Source organism: Coregonus lavaretus (assembly GCF_964263955.1).
Source record: "Coregonus lavaretus genome assembly, chromosome: 13".
In the NCBI taxonomy this organism is placed as follows: Eukaryota; Metazoa; Chordata; class Actinopteri; order Salmoniformes; family Salmonidae; genus Coregonus; species Coregonus lavaretus.
Genome location: NC_140000.1, coordinates 46,806,302 through 46,823,503, shown reverse-complemented (window position 1 = coordinate 46,823,503; position 17,202 = coordinate 46,806,302). Strand labels below are relative to the sequence as shown.

Below are 17,202 nucleotides of genomic sequence, written 5' to 3'. Positions count from 1 at the left end.
GAGTCATAGAGAGCACTGTCTGGGGTCCAAGCAGCAGCCAATGGGATCACTGGGAATTGTGGGAAAGGTTAAGTCCATGTTTGAGTCAGGCAAAAACAGCATTTCCTTATTCCCCTTTTCACCTGAGAACTATAGATGTGCAGACATGACACAGAACACGAGACACGGCATCAGTACAAGAGCTGAACTGTATGGAGAGTGATTTTAAACGACTGTTGTTCACAGAGCAAATAGCTTTTCCTCCCAAGGCTGCTGTGTTAGCGTGGGGGGCTAACGGCAAAGCTCAGGAAACAGGAAATTCAATTTCACGTGTAGTGCTAACCACATCAAAAAGCTGCTGCTGCAGTCAAACTCAATTGCTGGAAATGTCCCCGTAAAATGTTGGGATCAGCGCTTTCGGAAGCTCCCCTTGTGAAGATCATAGTTCTCCTGGTGGTATCTGAATTATACTCACTAGGAATACTGGTTAGATTGTGCAAAACAGAAAACTGGGAGAACGTTCACAGAATGAAGGCTAAGTGAGTTATTCTGTGAGAGAATATCCTCCGGGCCACTATAACCCTATGTCAAGTTCTTAACACATTTTAAGAGAATCAGAAACAGGAAGCCATGATTCACTTCTATGTTATACTGCTTTGACACAATTCCCTGTCGTTACATTAAACGACAAGCATATAACTAAGTTAGGTCGATAAATGACTAAAGACTCACAAGTAATCAATATAAATATCAACGGGGGGGGGTTGTCATGAAACATCTGTCTGATATTAAACCATTAAAAGTGGCTAATGCCTTAGAGCATTGCACTGTATGAATTTGGGTGACTTTCTTCCTGTGCATTCCTTTGAAAGTGAAATTCCATATACCCAGAAGCATGCTGTTTGAATTTGTATCATTCACGTCAAAGGAGAGTTGACTGGAGGCACACCATCCTCTCTATCGCCTCTCCCTTTTTCTCTCTCCCTCTTATTTCATTTCCCTGTCCCTCTCTAGTTAATGCTGGTCCGTGGACTATTTGCACTTGATTGTGTGACCTTTGAGGCTGAGGAAGATAAATCCAGTGCTGTGAACAGACGGAGCAGCCGACACCAGCCCCGTCATCCTGCTGGGGAAGGATCCAGTTATCTAGCTTTCACCTCTGGCCCACATGGGAAAAGGAAAGAGGGGGGAGTGTGACAGAGCAAGAGAGAGAGAAAGAGAAAGAAAGAGAGAGAGAGAGAGAGAGAGAGAACCAAACCTCATGTTTACTCATGAGCCCGGGCCACACAAAAGGAGGAGCAGTGCATCTCCGACTCTCTGGACACTGGACACAAACAAACACGGTCTGGGCAGACTAGACTTGAGGACTGCCATGCAAATGAGCAGTTTCACAAAACAAGCCAGAGAGGAGAATCCTCTCCAATCCTCTCCAGTCCCCAGAAAGGAAAGAATGCAAAAATGTGGAACCAGCCTAACATAAATAAATCATGTGTATCCACAGGCTAAATACCATGCGAGGGATCAAATCAAGGCAGCAAGCCGAGCGTAAGAGAGGAAGAATAAGAAATGGAAAAAGGGAGTAGAAAAGGGGACGGGTGGAATCCCGGACGAGGCGTCCAAAATCAATGAGGGCGTCTTGGGGATGAGAATCCCATCGGTCACACCAGAGTGGAGCGTTTCATTGGCCGTGCATCTTTTAAGAGGCCTCTGGGCTCCACAGACAAAAGGTTCATACCCACAGAGGAGCGGAGGCAACAAGCCTGCTGGAAATTACCATTTGGTTTCTTCTCTCTGAAAATGCAGTCATCACCCAGGAGATTAAAGAGAGGCATTCTCCATCTCTCAGAGACTCTTGCTCTTCAACTTAAACTTTTGTGCAGGGTTTTAGATAAGAGGTGATGAGGGGGTGATGGAAACTGGCAAAACCAATTAAGCCTGCATTAATTATGCAACAGTGTACTTTTAAAAGAGAGGAGGTAAAAAACTGTTCCAAACTGATACTTATCAGTATCCAGAAGGAGAACGTCTAACAAGAGATAAGTGCCGCTGGGGATAGAGCAGTAACAGACATATTTAATTGCACTGATCTGACCACTGGACAGTTTTACAATGTAAGCGAGTAGATGATCCACATTGGAGGTGTGAACAGACTCCTAGAGACAAACAGGGAGGATATTACATTGATATGCTCTGTCTGTTTGGAATGACATTGATATGCTCTGTCTGTTTGGAATGACATTGCCGTTCTGAGTGTCGCTGTTTAATATAACCCTTTGTCACCGTGGAATTGCTTGCTACTGGGCAATTGCACAATATCGGAAATACGCTTTGACTCAGTTTTTTTACTTAAAAATGTATGCCAGAAACCATTAATTTCAAAGTTTAACAAACCATAAAACTATGCACAAGGGCTACTTTTAACAATTTCCACTGAAAATTGTACAAAAACACATTTAGTGGAAGAACTGTGCAGATGCAAATTTTTGTAATGGAATTAGGGTAAAATCTCCCTCAGGTTTTTATGCAAACACGTTTTCCAAAACCTCTTACATTTCTGCTTTGAATTAAGATTCAAAGATGTCTGCAGAAACAACAGCAACATGGCACCTTGAGTTTTGGGAAAAATATTTTGGTTATTGAACTACAGTAAGTGAAGTAGATTTACACCCGGTAAAGGAATTACATAATGGGTCCCTGATCTGTACTAGACTTGAGTGGTATACCGTATACCGGGGTATTTGGAAAAAGCCACGGGATGGTTTTTCTATACTGTCAATACTATTTATTTGATGTTTTTCAATCAATTTGAATATTTGTAGCTACTGTTTAAGTTAATACTTGCAGTCAACCGCAATACGTTAGGAGATAAAGCAGATTGCGTTCTTCATTTCACCCATCACATTATTTTACATTATGAAGCTTACCGTAGTTCCCCAGAACAGTTGAGCCAGTCACGTGTTTGTTTGTAAATAGCTTCTTTTTTTTTTGTCATTTAGCAGACGCTCTTATCCAGAGCGACTTACAGTTAAGTGAGTGCATACATTATTATTTTTATTTTTTATACTGGCCCCCCGTAGGAATCGAACCCACAACCCTGGCGTTGCAAACGCCATGCTCTACCAACTGAGCTACATCCCTGCCGGCCATTCCCTGCCTTAGCCTGGACGACGCTAGGCCAATTGTGCGCCGCCCCCATGGGTCTCCCGATCTCTAGTGGCATAGCTAGCACTGCGATGCAGTACCTTAGGTAACTCCCGAGTGGCGCAGTGGTCTATCGACACATCGCTGTTGTGCAGTGCACATGAGGTGATGAAGTTACACTTGTATGCAATTCACTACAAAATATTTGCCATCTGATATCTTAGAATGGCTTTCTGCCAGAAGTCAAAGAGCTCTGGATGAGTTATTTTTTCCCTTCCTACTAGGTTTTTTTTTCTCTGCTCCGTTCTTCTCCCCTCTGCTCCGTGTACACATGCTGCTCTTCCTTTAGAAAAACAAGCAACACAACGTTGTTCATTTGCTCAATTTCTCTCGTTCACGTTCGCTTGTAAATGTCCACACTCACCGAAAATGACATTCGGTAGCTACTAGCTATGCTTGTATAACTTTATGAGCTGGATTTGCCCGTCTTTGCAATTTGTTTATGTTCGCTTTCGCTCATTAGCATTACCAATTTGCTAATGGAATTGCACGTTTTAATCACTTAATAATGAAAACAAAATGTTTAAAAGTTAAATCACTAACTAATTGGTAGGTCTACCATTACTTGTTACTTCTGTGAACTTTCATTATCCTCCCTTTGTCATGAGGGAGAGAAATTAGAAAATATCTTAAAGATACCTGGGTTTTTGGTAATGGAATTACAAGGTAATATTTCTTACATTTACAGAAGGTTAACAATTTCTCCAAAACTCAATATAAAAAAGTGTTGATATTATTTGGCAGGGGTCTTTTACGTCAACATTATTGTTTTTTTTATGTATTTCTGATACCTTTTAAGTCTTTTTCTGGTTTCTAAGAGCCCTTTTCCATCTGTTATTCAGAAATCAAAGCCTTTACTTATGCCTCATTTCTAAGATGGAAAATGGTTTTAAAAAATGATCTGTGCCTTCATTTCCCCAAAATATAGACCGCTTTCATTTGGCACCCAATTTGATATGCTACTAGGAACTTAACATGTTGGAGCTCATGGGTCATTTGATGGAAATCCCCTATTGTGAAAATACATTTCAAATACGTTTGAAGAGGCCAAAGAAGTGCTACTCTATTTAGTTTGAACAGCGATGGTGGGCAGGTCACTGTGGTCTTGGACAACGGCTTTTCGCTGAGCTTTCACGTCGAGGAAAGATCCCATACATGCCAACACTCTTCATAATGGCTATGATTATCAGTGATATATGGAGGCTCACCTCCCATGCACTTGACTCGCTTGTAAAATGCCAAGACACATGCAATGTGGTGTAATAAACCAGCCTTGAGGAAACAGAAGGACCCTAGATACTGTAGCTATGTGGATGCTCTGTTTTGATTGAACGTGTGATGAGGAAAGTGTGCCCATTGACAGGGCGTGTCCACATTGTCAAGATTCCTCAGCTCCGGGTTGGGGACACTGACACAGGGTTTGTTGATGTATCTGCCCATGTGATTCTAGAGCACCGTGTTTACTTTTCATGCCAACCTGTCACCTACGGCCACTGGGTACAATACAAAGCAATCTCTTCTGATAGCAGAAGAATGGAACCTTTGGCTGGGTCAATCGCCGCCATGGGCGTTACAGAACGTTCTCTAAGACGGGATGGCACTGAGGGGTGTAAGCAATGAGGGATGTAAGCACTGAGGGGTGTAAGCGGGCCAGGCCAGGAGCAAGTGGACCGACTACTAATCCGGGTGATCTGCTCCGTGTCTCTGTTGTCTTTGGGCCTTGTGTGCCTCGTGCCTCCTAGCAGCCTCAGGGAGGAAACCAAGCCTTCCTCCGGTCCCTAGCACATGGCTGGCATGATTCACACAACAGACTCTTTGGGGCTTCCAGCTTCCAGCACAAAGATAAAAACAACTGGGATTTGGACAGCATCCCAGTGCCCCCAGAGGCCTGCTGGAAGCGGGGAAAGATGTGAGAGGTTGGGGTGTTGGTTGAAAGCCTATCTCGGCCACCTGTGAACACATACGTGGGTCACATGGGATGGGCGGAAGGTAGGTATGCTGCCAGTTGCAGCCAATCGCTGGTCTGTTGTGGACATTGTGGGGTGCGTGCCAGTAACGCATCACATAGCTGTGTTTAAGTAAGTGGGCCCTCCGTCTACCCACAACAGGATCAGTAGGGGAAGGACATACACACTGACACACAAACACACAGACTGAGGTTCCAGCTTTAAAGCCAGGGGTAGGATGGCATGTAGTTACTTTTATCCTCTAAAGCACATTCCTTCGTCTTTGTTTGGTTCAACAACTTAAAGATCAAGGCTTTATATCCACAGGCACTTTGAACCCACATTTTAATTCGATTTAGAGTGTTTATCGGCTACATTCTCAAGCTGTTTTCCTGAACCACTTTTCCATTTGGTTTCTCTTTTGATGTGAGCCTGCCTGGCTGTAATTTCCATGAATCAAAAAAGATGAGCCACGCAAACATACACGTCAAGTCAGAATATTCAATTTCTTCAAAGCATTATGAAATTCCTCCCATTTCTCCGGCTCCCAACAAATCAACTTAAGTCTCCTCAGGTATGCATGTATGTGTTTTTAAAGACAGAGAGCTAGGCTTAAGCCCACCCCGTCCTCCCAGCAGCACACAGTCGAATGCCAAACACTCCTGACAGCCTCCACCTGTAGATCACCAACCGTAGTCCTACACTCAGCTAACTGTTGCTATGACACCCAGAAGACTCTCTCTCCCCCTTATCCACACGCTGAAGCAGAATGAAAAGAGCAAAGACTTTTATGACGTATGATTTGTATGTTTATTATTCATCACCTTGGTTAGCTCGATTGTTATGCAGCTGTGTCTGATACTGTGACCTACTTCTGCTGACGTTTATCTGGGGGACAAAGTCTGACAGGGAACCATGGTGACATAATGGGAGGAGAGAGAACCCCATTGGCCTGTTGTGGTGCTGGATCTCTAGTTGTGTGTGCAGTACCAAAATAACATTCTGCAACTCTATTTTAGAGCCAATAACATAGCATATATAAGAGCTCATCCGTAAAAATGAAGTGAAAGGTTTTACCAAGAAAAACACCCCAAAACAACTATTTCCGTGCTTAGAGAGAGAGAGAAAGAAAGAAAGCTGCATACTATTCTATTCTACTGTAATGAATCCAAACAGACAGTTCTCCTGAATGTCTAATCATGCAGTGGCCTGATTACAGCTGACTCACAAATCCCCCACTGCTGCCAAGCACACAGGAATGTCCAACAAACAAGTTACATTTATGCAGGAACACACACACACACACCACAGCTACTGTAGATCAGCAAGCTGATCAGCAGACAAACCCCAATCCACTGAATCTCTCTATGAGCTCTCTGCATGCAGCAGCTGAATGTGGCAGCCCAAGCTTCCACAAGAACACAGTGGGGGATAAGTGGCAGTTTCCAAAGGGGAGGCATGAAAACCACTATCCCATGCATCCGTGTGAAACCATAAACTATTAGTAGATATATCAAGGGCAGGACATTTCAGTTACAATAACATGCTAAAGTTCGTGTTAATACTGTTAGCGTGATGGCTGGTATTGGCAGGAAAAGATATGGAAAAAGGACAAATTAAGCCTAAAGGTAAGACAGATGAAAAGGAACTCACTGTCTGCATATCTGGTACTGGATTATGAATGCGTTAACCTCAATGAGGGGAGACTAAATCCCCATTTAGTTCAAAGGAGAAAGGTTCCATGTTCCGTGACACAATTCCAAAACATAGGCATTTTACTCTAGGTCTTACGGTAAATCATGAAGTGCCTCGTGGGGAATTAGTACCAAATTGTTTGTGTCCAACAAATAGTTTAAAGTATGAGTCAACAACACACCAAGAGGGAAGATCAGTCACGGTAGGATTTACTCTTAGAACAGTTGATCAATCATTCATAGTCACATTTCACAACACAGTAGGACATTAACCTCAACAACACCATATTAAGTAACAAACAAGTCTCCCATATCTCGCTGCACTTCCTGGTTTTGATTGTGAGTTAATGATTGGCCACTCAGACAGCGACTGCGTCATCCAAGCAGTGACAGAGGAGCGTGTCATTTCTCACGCAAACAGAATGTGCAAACAGGCGTCTCTGTAAAAGGTAGATTTATAGGGTCCGGCGTACTACTGTCCATTGGGACCATGACTGTGTGGTTCTGTTGTACTCAAGGGAGGGGGCGAGTTCTTACTCATTCACCAGACACGTGCTCCAGACACCAATGCCCATTGCCCCTGGGCAATCAGGTTTGCATTCTCTGAGAGAGGCAGCGCAGGGGAGCATTCTTTCTTGCCAAATAATAATCTACCACGTGGAGCTCCTAAATAACCCCATAACTAAAGAGCACTGACCCAATTACAGTAGAGAAATCTATGGCCAGGGTTAGAACAGAACACTCTACAAACCTACACATTTGGAACATGACTCCAAATTAGGCAGGCTACTTTCTTGTCAGGCCTGCTGAAATGTATACATACTCCTGTGATCATGTGTTGTTAAAACTGGATTCCTTGCCAGAAAGTGAGCTCATTAACCTGTGACAAGCCAAGAGGATGTGTGGAGTAAGCAGGGGCCAGGTCAGTCAGAGAGCCATTGGAGGAGCAGCAAGAACTACTGTATTCTCATAGTGAAGGCTCCAGTTTACCTATCACATTCCCTTGGTCTGATTAAGTGATATGATTCCCCCTGACAGGGTAATGAACGGCTGGCTATTCACTGGGCCTCACCTAGTCAGAGGGCGCATTAATGAGAGCTGTCGTTTACGCAACGTTCCGAAAACATGCACAAAACCCTGTGCCACAGCCCATTAGGGGGAGTGGGGTGTTTTATGAGGTGCTGAGAGACCGTCGGGTGCCATCTGTATTAGGGGCCTACCTGGTAACCATGTCATGGAACCAGGCGAACATTTCCTCGTAAACAATCTACAACTCCTGCTAATTAGTCAACCTGTCAAATGTTCTTGTAAACTCAAATAACTGGCAAAAGAGCCTGGGTATTAAAAAAACGCTCTTTGGATTAGAGAGTTTAACATAACTTCACAAATTCCTTTTGTTCCACCAACAACCCAAAACCCTACCCAAATAATTCCTTGCTTACCCAAGTCCATGATCCAATCCCTATGGTATTTCCAGTGATGATGTGACCTTGTTTGGGAAAGGTTTTAGGAGCGAGTAAAACAGGCTCCACCCAATAGCGCTTTAATTCTTACATTCCTTTCAAACAGATGTATAGAAAGCTTTACATTTTTTTAAAGAGTACCTCTTCGAGCATCCTATGGTTTACCTAATTACCTTACAATTGAATAACACCCTATTACACTGATGCTCAAAACTTTCCCTGGCCATTGCTTTCATGCCAATTAGAAGGAGAGAATGAAAACAGTCTGTGGGAGGCCTTTAGAACAGAATCATGTATGATCGCACAACAGCAGGAAGAGAGGTATATTCAGAGGTGGAACCAGAACACAGATGAATGACAGAAAGTACCACAGCCCCAGCATAAGGTCCAGAAGTAGTGGAGCAAAAACATTTACAACTCCCAGAGGACAGGCAGAGAGTGTAGCAGCACGACAGGCCTCCCGCGCTAGGATGTGTGATTTGATTTATTAGGATCCCCATTAGCCGACGCCAACACCGACAGCTAGTCTTACTGGGGTCTGACACATAATGTAAAAAGATATTACAGACAAAATACTTTACAATTTACATACATTTAAAAACAACATGGATTGTGTGTGTGCGCATCTATCAGTTACACATACGTGTCAGTACATACACACAACAAGTAGGTCACATGGTGGAGAGGCGTTGTACCGTGAGGTGTGTGCAATCCCACAATGCCACAGCTTCTGGTTGTGAGAGTCAGACTGGCTTGACCAGGTATTGTTTTGAAAGCAAGAGGGGTGATAGAAATATGAGCTAGGCCACTTTACCACATCTATATCAAACGTTACATTCCCCAGGGCTTCAGTACAGGCCAAGGGGGAGTTAATGTAGCTATATGGCAAAACTCTGTCTCAGCACGTCCCATATACTCAGATTTGCTGCTTCACAACAATATCAAGTGATGGTAAAGAAAACCTGGGTTTCAACACGACAGTATTTCACTCAAGAAGGTTTACGGATGTTTAGATGGTGTAATTGAATTCCATTTTCAGATAAAACTCAACTCACTCACCTGGAGAGACCCTGTTGTGCATATATCCAGAGCTAGATATGATCAGATGGATCTTTAGAATCTGTGGGTACAAACTGTGCTACCTTGTGGTAGCCTCACAAAACAAAACTGTTGCAGTTGGCATTTGAGCTCAAAATGTTCATGATAGGCCTACCAATCAGGCTGGAGCCCTGGCATTATCTACCAATGGGCCATAAACATTTTGAGGCAAAGCCAACTGTCAAACAATGGGCCTTCCCTTTATTAGCACTTTGTTGATGCAGTTTCTCATAGGAAAATAAATGTTATAATCACATTGCTTTGTCCGTGGAGTGAAAGATATCAGCATGAACATGTACAGGTAACACACACACTCCTCTTAGCCCACTACACAAAAGTGATTCAACAGCAACCAGGAAGAAGCTCTGAGAAATCCCCTCGGCTATACCCTGTGGCCCTATCATTTTTACATTTGACATTTTAGTCAGTCATTTAGCAGAATTAGGGTTGAGGGCCTTGTTCAAGGGCCCAATTACAGTTTTTCTTTTACCTAGTCGGCTCTGGGATTTGAACCAGTGACTTTTCGGTTACTGGACCAGCGCTCTTAAATCGCTAAGCTACCTATCACCAGTGTGGGGCAATTCCACGATAACAGAATTACGCTGAGACTCACTTTAAAATGTATGCCAAGCAAAAACCATTGATTTCAAAGTTTAACAAACCATACAACTCTATGCACAATGACTACTTCGAACAATTTACACCGAAAATAAATAAATAAACATTTACTGGAAACACTGTGCAGATGCAATGTTTATTAACAGAATTACGGTAAAATCTCCCTCAGTTTTATTCTGTTACCAAACTTTGTATCTGCACAGTTCTTCCTGTAAATGTGTTTTTGCTAAATTTTCTGTGGAAATTGTTCAAAGTAGTCCTTGTGCATAGAGTTGTATGGTGTGTTAAACTTTGAAAATCAATGGTTTTTGTTTGGTATACATTTTAAAGTGAAAAATGTGAGTCTCAGCGTTTTCCGTTACCATGGAATTGCCCTGTGCTAATTGGCACCAATGTGTAGCCTGCCCTATCGTACAATCTGTTCACTGTTGCTACTGACGAATGGCTCTGGGTGTTCCAGACACAACAGCAGCAGCAGCCTTTATCAGAGAGATCCAGTCCACCACATGAAACAAAGTTCACGCTCCCGAGTGAAAGCAACTCAGTCTCCAAGCAGAGCCTTATAACACACTGCTGGTCATAAAACATGGACGGCCCCAAACAATGAGGCTCATAAATTAGGCCTATGCCACGGTGAGGCCAACAGGAAACGGACCACTGACACAACACAAACATCCTAAAGAGAGAGAAAAGGAGAGAGAGCGAGATAGTACTCACCTCGCCCAAGACACACTCAGACAGGGTTATCTTCACACACACATCACTTAAGCAGTATTCCGTTGTTCAGTAAGCATTTGTTAAGCGGGTCAGAGGTCTCCAACAGCCAGTAGACACATACCATTCTCCATCAAAGAGGGTGAGACGGACAGGGAGGCTGAAATGAGACACCTTCCTGGAATGCAGGAGGTGGTCCTGATTGACACTCCACAGCAGAGCCACAGTGTTTGCTTCGGTTAACCGTGAAGCCATTATCAGCCCAACATAGGGAGAATGGTGCCATTGGGTTCCCTATTGCTCTGAAACCCCCTCAACAGCTATTGCGCCCCACAGAACAAGCAGGCTGATTATGCCCCAGCGTACCTATTCAACAAAATGTATAACACAAGGGGCCTTGTGTGAAGAGGGTCCAAATCATACAGTGATCGCGGTGTCAGGGTTTAGATTTACCATGGGAAAGATGCAATGCAATTAACACAGACAATATTGTTGCATGGGGTATGATCACACATAGTTTGGCATGATCTGTGGGGTTGAAACCTAGCATTACGGCTTGGCTTCTGACCAGCTTCTCAAACTCCTTGACTGGCACCGCCGACCACCTAATAACAGGCTGTCACCAGCCAACTAAGACACTGGTCAACCTCCCTATCCACATCGACGGGACAGCAGTGGAGAAGGTGGAAAGTTCCTCTGCGTACATATCACTGACAAACTGAAATGGTCCACCCACACAGACAGTGTGGTGAAGAAGGCGCAACAGCGTCTCTTCAACCTCAGGAGGCTGAAGAAATTTGGCCAGTCACCTAAAACCCTCACAAACTTTTACAGATGCACAATTGAGAGCATCCTGTTGGGCTGTATCACTGCCTGGTACAGCACCTGCACCGCCCACAACCGCAGGGCTCTCCAGAGGGTAGTGTGGTCTGCACAACGCATCACCGGGGGCAAACTACCTGCCCTCCAGGACACCTACAGCACCCGATGTCACAGGAAGGCCAAAAAGATAATCAAGGACAACTACCACCCGAGCCACTGCCTGTTCACCCCGCTATCATCCAGAAGGCGAGGTCAGTACAGGTGCATCAAAGCTGGGACCGAGAGACTATAATAATAATAATAATATGCCATTTAGCAGACGCTTTTATCCAAAGCGACTTACAGTCATGCGTGCATACATTTTTGTGTATGGGTGGTCCCGGGGATCGAACCCACTACCTTGGCGTTACAAGCGCCGTGCTCTACCAGCTGAGCTACAGAGGACCACACTGAAAAACAGCTTCTATCTCAAGGCCATCAGACTGTTAAAACAGCCATCACTAGTACAGAGAGGCTGCTGCCTACATACAGACTTGAAAATCACTGGCCACTTTAATAAATGGAACACTAGTCACTTTAATAATGTTTACATATCTTGCATTACCCGTCTCATATGTATAAACTGTATTCTATACTATCTATTGCATCTTAGCCTATGCCACTGATTATTCCAATCCTTTACTTAGATTTGTGTGTATTAGGTTTTTGTAGTGGAACTGTTAGATATTACTTGCTAGATGTTGCTGCACTGTCGGAAATAGAAGCACAAGCATTTCGCTACAGCATTTCGCTACACTCGCAATAACATCTGCTAACCATGTGTATGTGACCAATACATTTGATTTATTTGATTTGAGGTGAAACTCCACAGAGGGCAGCATGCTCTGGCTCTGGGTTCTGGGAAGCTGTCAGAAAAGCCAGGCCCCTAATATGTAGACTACACTCCGTGGCTTCAAGGCACTGAGCCAGTGTCAAAGTCAGAAAACATGCCCATTATACAGTGCCTTCAGAAAGTATTCAGACCCCTTGACCTATTCCACATTGTTGTGTTATAGCCTGAATTCAAAACGGATTAAATCAAAAAAATTCTCACCCATCCACACACAATAACTGATAATGACAAATTAAAACTTGTTTTAAATGTTTGCTAATTTATTGACAATGAAATACAGAAATATCTCATTTACATAAGTATTCACACCCCTGAATCAACAAGTTAGAATCACCTTTGCCATCAATTACAGCTGTGAGTCTTTCCGGGTAAGTCTCTAAGAGCTTTGCACACCTGGATAGTACAATATTTGCACATTATAATTTTTTTAAATTCTTCAAGCTCTGTCAAGTTGGTTGTTGATCATTGCTAGACAGCCATTTTCAAGTCTCGCTATAGATTTTCAAGCTGATTTATAGTCAAAACTGTAACTAGGTCACTCAGGAACGTTCAATGTCATCTTGGTAAGCAACTCCAGTGTATATTTGGCCTTGTGTTTTAGGTTATTGTCCTGCTGAAAGGTGCATTTGTCTCCTAGTGTCTGTCGGAAAGCAGACAGAACCAGGTTTTCCTCTAGGATTTTGCCTGTGCTTAGCTCTATTCCGTTTCTTTTTATCCTATAAACCTCTGGAGTCCTTGCCGATGACAAGCATACCCATAACATGACGCAGCCACCACCATGCTTGAAAATATGAAGAGTGGTACTCAGTGATATGTTGAGTTGGATTTGGCCCAAACATAATGCTTTGTATTCAGGAATGAAAGTACATTTTTTTGCAATTTAACTTCAGTGCCTTATTGCAAAAAGGATGCATGTTTTGTCATATTTGTATTCTGTACAGGCTTCCTTCTTTTCACTCTGTCATTTAGGTTAGTATTGTGGAGTAACTACAACTTTGTTTGATCCATCCTCAGTTTTCTCCTATCACAGCCATTAAACTCTAACTGTTTTAAAGTCAACATTGGCCTCATGGTGAAATCCCAGAGTTCTTACCTTCCTCTCCGGCAACTGAGTTAAGAAAGACACCTGTATATTTGTAGTGACTGGGTGTATTGATACACTACCCAAACTCGAATTAATAACTTCACCATGCTCAAAAGGATATTCAATGTCTGCTTTTTTATTTTGACCCATCTACTAATAAGTGCCCTTCTTTGCGAGGCATTGGAAAACCTCCCTGGTCTTCGTGGTTGAATCGGTGTTTGAAATTGACTGCTCAACTGAGAGACCTTACAAATAATTGTATGTGTGGGGTACAGAGATGAGGTAGTCATTCAAAATGCTAACCACTATTATTGCACACAGAGTGAGTCCATGCAACTTAATGTGTTAAGCACATTTTTTGCCTTATTTAGGCTTGCCATAACAAAGGGGTTGAATACTTGTTGACTCAAGACATTTCAGCTTTTCATTTTTAATTAATTTATAAACATTTCTAAAAACATAATTCCACTTTGACATTATGGGGTATTGTGTGTAGGCCAGTGACACAAAATCTCAATTTAATCAATTTTAAATTCAGGCTGTAACACAACAAAATGTGGAAAAAGTCAAGGGGTGAGAATACTTTCTGAAGGCACTGTATACATATCATTTCCCTGATGGTGGAAGTTCTTAGAATAACAGGTCAGACATATTATTGAGTGGCGGACTGGTGGTTGTCATGCTTTCATCAGCGTCCCCGCTTTAATCTGAAACCCGGCCAGGCTGTGACATGATTTAAGTGCAATAACAATGATACTGCTCTCTCCGCACATTTTCAGCACTCATGGAGACTGTTTTCATGTCTGTGCCAGACAGAAGGTCTTCATAAACACTCGACTGGAACAGACATGTTTATGTGGGCGTTTTGAAGGTCAGAATAATTAATGTTTTGATGACTTCTTATTTTGCCACAAATATCCAACCCATATGGTAGATAAAATGTTTGTTTTCATAATGATAATGACACAACCTAAGGGACAGATAGGTCCATCTTTTAAGCTGTCTTTTCCCCAGTGGTTTCATAACTTTTGGGGGGGCATAGGCCTACAGGTTGCCAGTAGAGATTAAACAGTCTCATCCAACACCATGAGTCATGCTTAATAACTAGGCGATGATGTGTAAACAAATGAAAGTTCCAGAGAGGTTGGACTCACCTCGGTGGATGGCATGCTGACAACACCTGTTGATCTGCGCTTCTCCCTGAGCTTTCTCTTCTCTATCTGTCCTTTCCCCTTCCTGGCGCTTGGACCACTGTTCTTCTTCTCTTTGCCTTTACTGGGTGAGGGGCTCTCCTTGTCACTGCCATGGTCATTGCATGCAGTGGGGCTGGACTCTTGTGGGGTGCAGGGCACCGGTTGCGGTGTCTTCTTCAGGTTACTCCCCGGTGTATCTGCTCCTCTGACGGCTGGTGTCGGGTGTGGGTCATCGTCAGGTCTCTTCAAGGCTGAGGAGGATGATGAGCGAGCCATAGGGTATGATGTCCCGCGGTCCGGGTTGCCGTTGTTGTTAAGTTCGGTGCTCGAGGTGGCATTGCGCATCTCACTTTTGTTGCTGTGGCTCCCCAGGGACGCAGTGGCAGGGGCAATACTACCAGTGCCCGCGCCGGTGGCCGCAGCGATGTCCCCGAGCATTTTTGCCCTCATTTTCTCCCGTTTAGCCTTCCATTCCTCCAGAAAGTCTGTCTGAGCATTTGGTTTAAATCCACCCGTTGCCATGTTCCTTTTTTTCGTTTTGTATGTGTGGGTTTTTCACCAGTGGCTTTTCTAAGTTTGTAAACTACGCTCCTTCAGCAGGGAATTTGTAATTTCCGTTTTTAATCAGGTTACGGTGCAATCGTCCTTCGCTTCTAATGGCACCACATTTCTCAAAACGACTCGGTCTACAGGTAATGGAGAATCACAGTTAGTGTAAATTTGGTCCAAAATTCAATGAAACGACCTCATTTCGAAATTACTATCCGTGTGTAAAGTTTATCACATTGGACGTGTATCAACAGTTGTTTTTACAAACTAGCCTACCCATAAACAAACAGGGCTTGAACTATATATATAACTCATTGCAAAGTTGGTGCTAGATGGTCACAAGTCGATCATTCTTAGAAGTTGTCTTTTCTCCCCCAAAATATGACAAAGTAACTTATTGGAAGTAACATGAATCACTTAGTGAACTATTGTAACAGTGACATGCGTTTCTAATAAGACTCACCTGTAATTTTGCAGTGCTTTCGCTCTCTCAGGTGAACATTCCGTGGGATGTAGCCTACTTCACTGGCAAACTCGATTAGTCACACGCAACCAAGGGAACAGTGCGGCTCGGACTCAGCCCCCTCTAATGGCTCCGAACCCATACGAAGACTCACGAATACATACGAAATTAAACGGATGTAGCCTATTGTATTATTTTAAATGTTTGCGTTGTACTTGCAGTGTCTAAACACCGGACGGGGCTCACTGTAATGGCTGTAATGGAATTATGGAACATTTACATTACATTTACATCATTTAGCAGAGGCTCTTATCCAGAGCGACTTACAAATTGGTGTATTCAACTTATGATAGCCAGTAGGACAACCACTTTTATTTTTATTTTATATGGGGGGGGGGGGGGGGGGGGGGGGGGGTTGAAGGATTACTTTATACTATTCCAGGTATTCCTTAAAGAGGTAGGGTTTCCATATGTTTGATACCTTTCAATTTATTCCATTCCAGCCATTACAACAAGCCCCTCCTCCTATACAGTGAGGGAAAAAAGTATTTGATCCCCTGCTGATTTTGTACATTTGCCCGCTGACAAAGGCATGATCAGTCTATAATTTTAATGGTAGGTTTATTTGAACAGTGATAGACAGAATAACAACAAAAAAGTCAAGAAAAATGCATGTCAAAAATGTTATACATTTATTTGCATTTTAATGAGGGAAATAAGTATTTGACCCCTCTGCAAAACATGATTTAGTACTTGGTGGCAAAACCCTTGTTGGCAATCACAGAGGTCAGATGTTTCTTGTAGTTGGCCACCAGGTTTGCACACATCTCAGGAGGGATTTTGTTCCACTCCTCTTTGCAGATCTTCTCATAGTCATTAAGGTTTCAAGGCTGACGTTTGGCAACTCGAACCTTCAGCTCCCTCCACAGATTTTCTATGGGATTAAGGTCTGGAGACTGGCTAGGCCACTCCAGGACCTTAATGTGCTTCTTCTTGAGCCACTCCTTTGTTGCCTTGGCCATGTGTTTTGGGTCATTGTCATGCTGGAATACCCATCCATGACCCATTGTCAATGCCCTGGCTGGGGGAAGGAGGTTCTCACCCAAGATTTGACAGTACATGGCCCGTCCATCGTCCCTTTGATGCGGTGAAGTTGTCCTGTCCCCTTAGCAGAAAAACACCCCCAAAGCATAATGTTTCCACCTCCATGTTTGATGGTGGGGATGGTGTTCTTGGGATCATCGGCAGCATTCCTCCTCCTCCAAACACAGCAAGTTGAGTTGATGCCAAAGAGCTCCATTTTGGTCTCATCTGACCACAACATTTTCACCCAGTTCTCCTCTGAATCATTCAGATGTTCATTGGCAAACTTCAGACGGCCCTGTATATGTGCTTTCTTGAGCAGGGGGACCTTGCAGGCGCTGCAGGAATTCAGTCATTCACGGCATAGTGTGTTACCAATTGTTTTCTTGGTGACTATGGTCCC

At 43.4% G+C, this 17,202-nt stretch overlaps 1 protein-coding gene across 2 annotated transcripts in view; it reads right to left on the bottom strand.

The window, feature by feature from the left end:
• Window positions 1-15,840, bottom strand: part of LOC311140719 (PRKC apoptosis WT1 regulator protein-like) — a 69,830-nt gene extending 53,990 nt beyond the window's left edge. The window contains exons 1-2 of one of the 2 annotated variants that reach the window (XM_084175903.1): window positions 15,717-15,840; window positions 14,666-15,390 (exon numbers count right to left, since the gene is read on the bottom strand). In XM_084175903.1, coding sequence (XP_084032029.1) covers window positions 14,666-15,226 — 561 coding nt within the window. In that variant the 5' untranslated portion in view covers window positions 15,227-15,390; window positions 15,717-15,840. The remainder of the gene's footprint in view (window positions 1-14,665; window positions 15,391-15,716) is intronic. The other variant, XM_084175904.1, reaches the window with a different exon arrangement.
• Window positions 15,841-17,202: the final 1,362 nt, after the last annotated feature.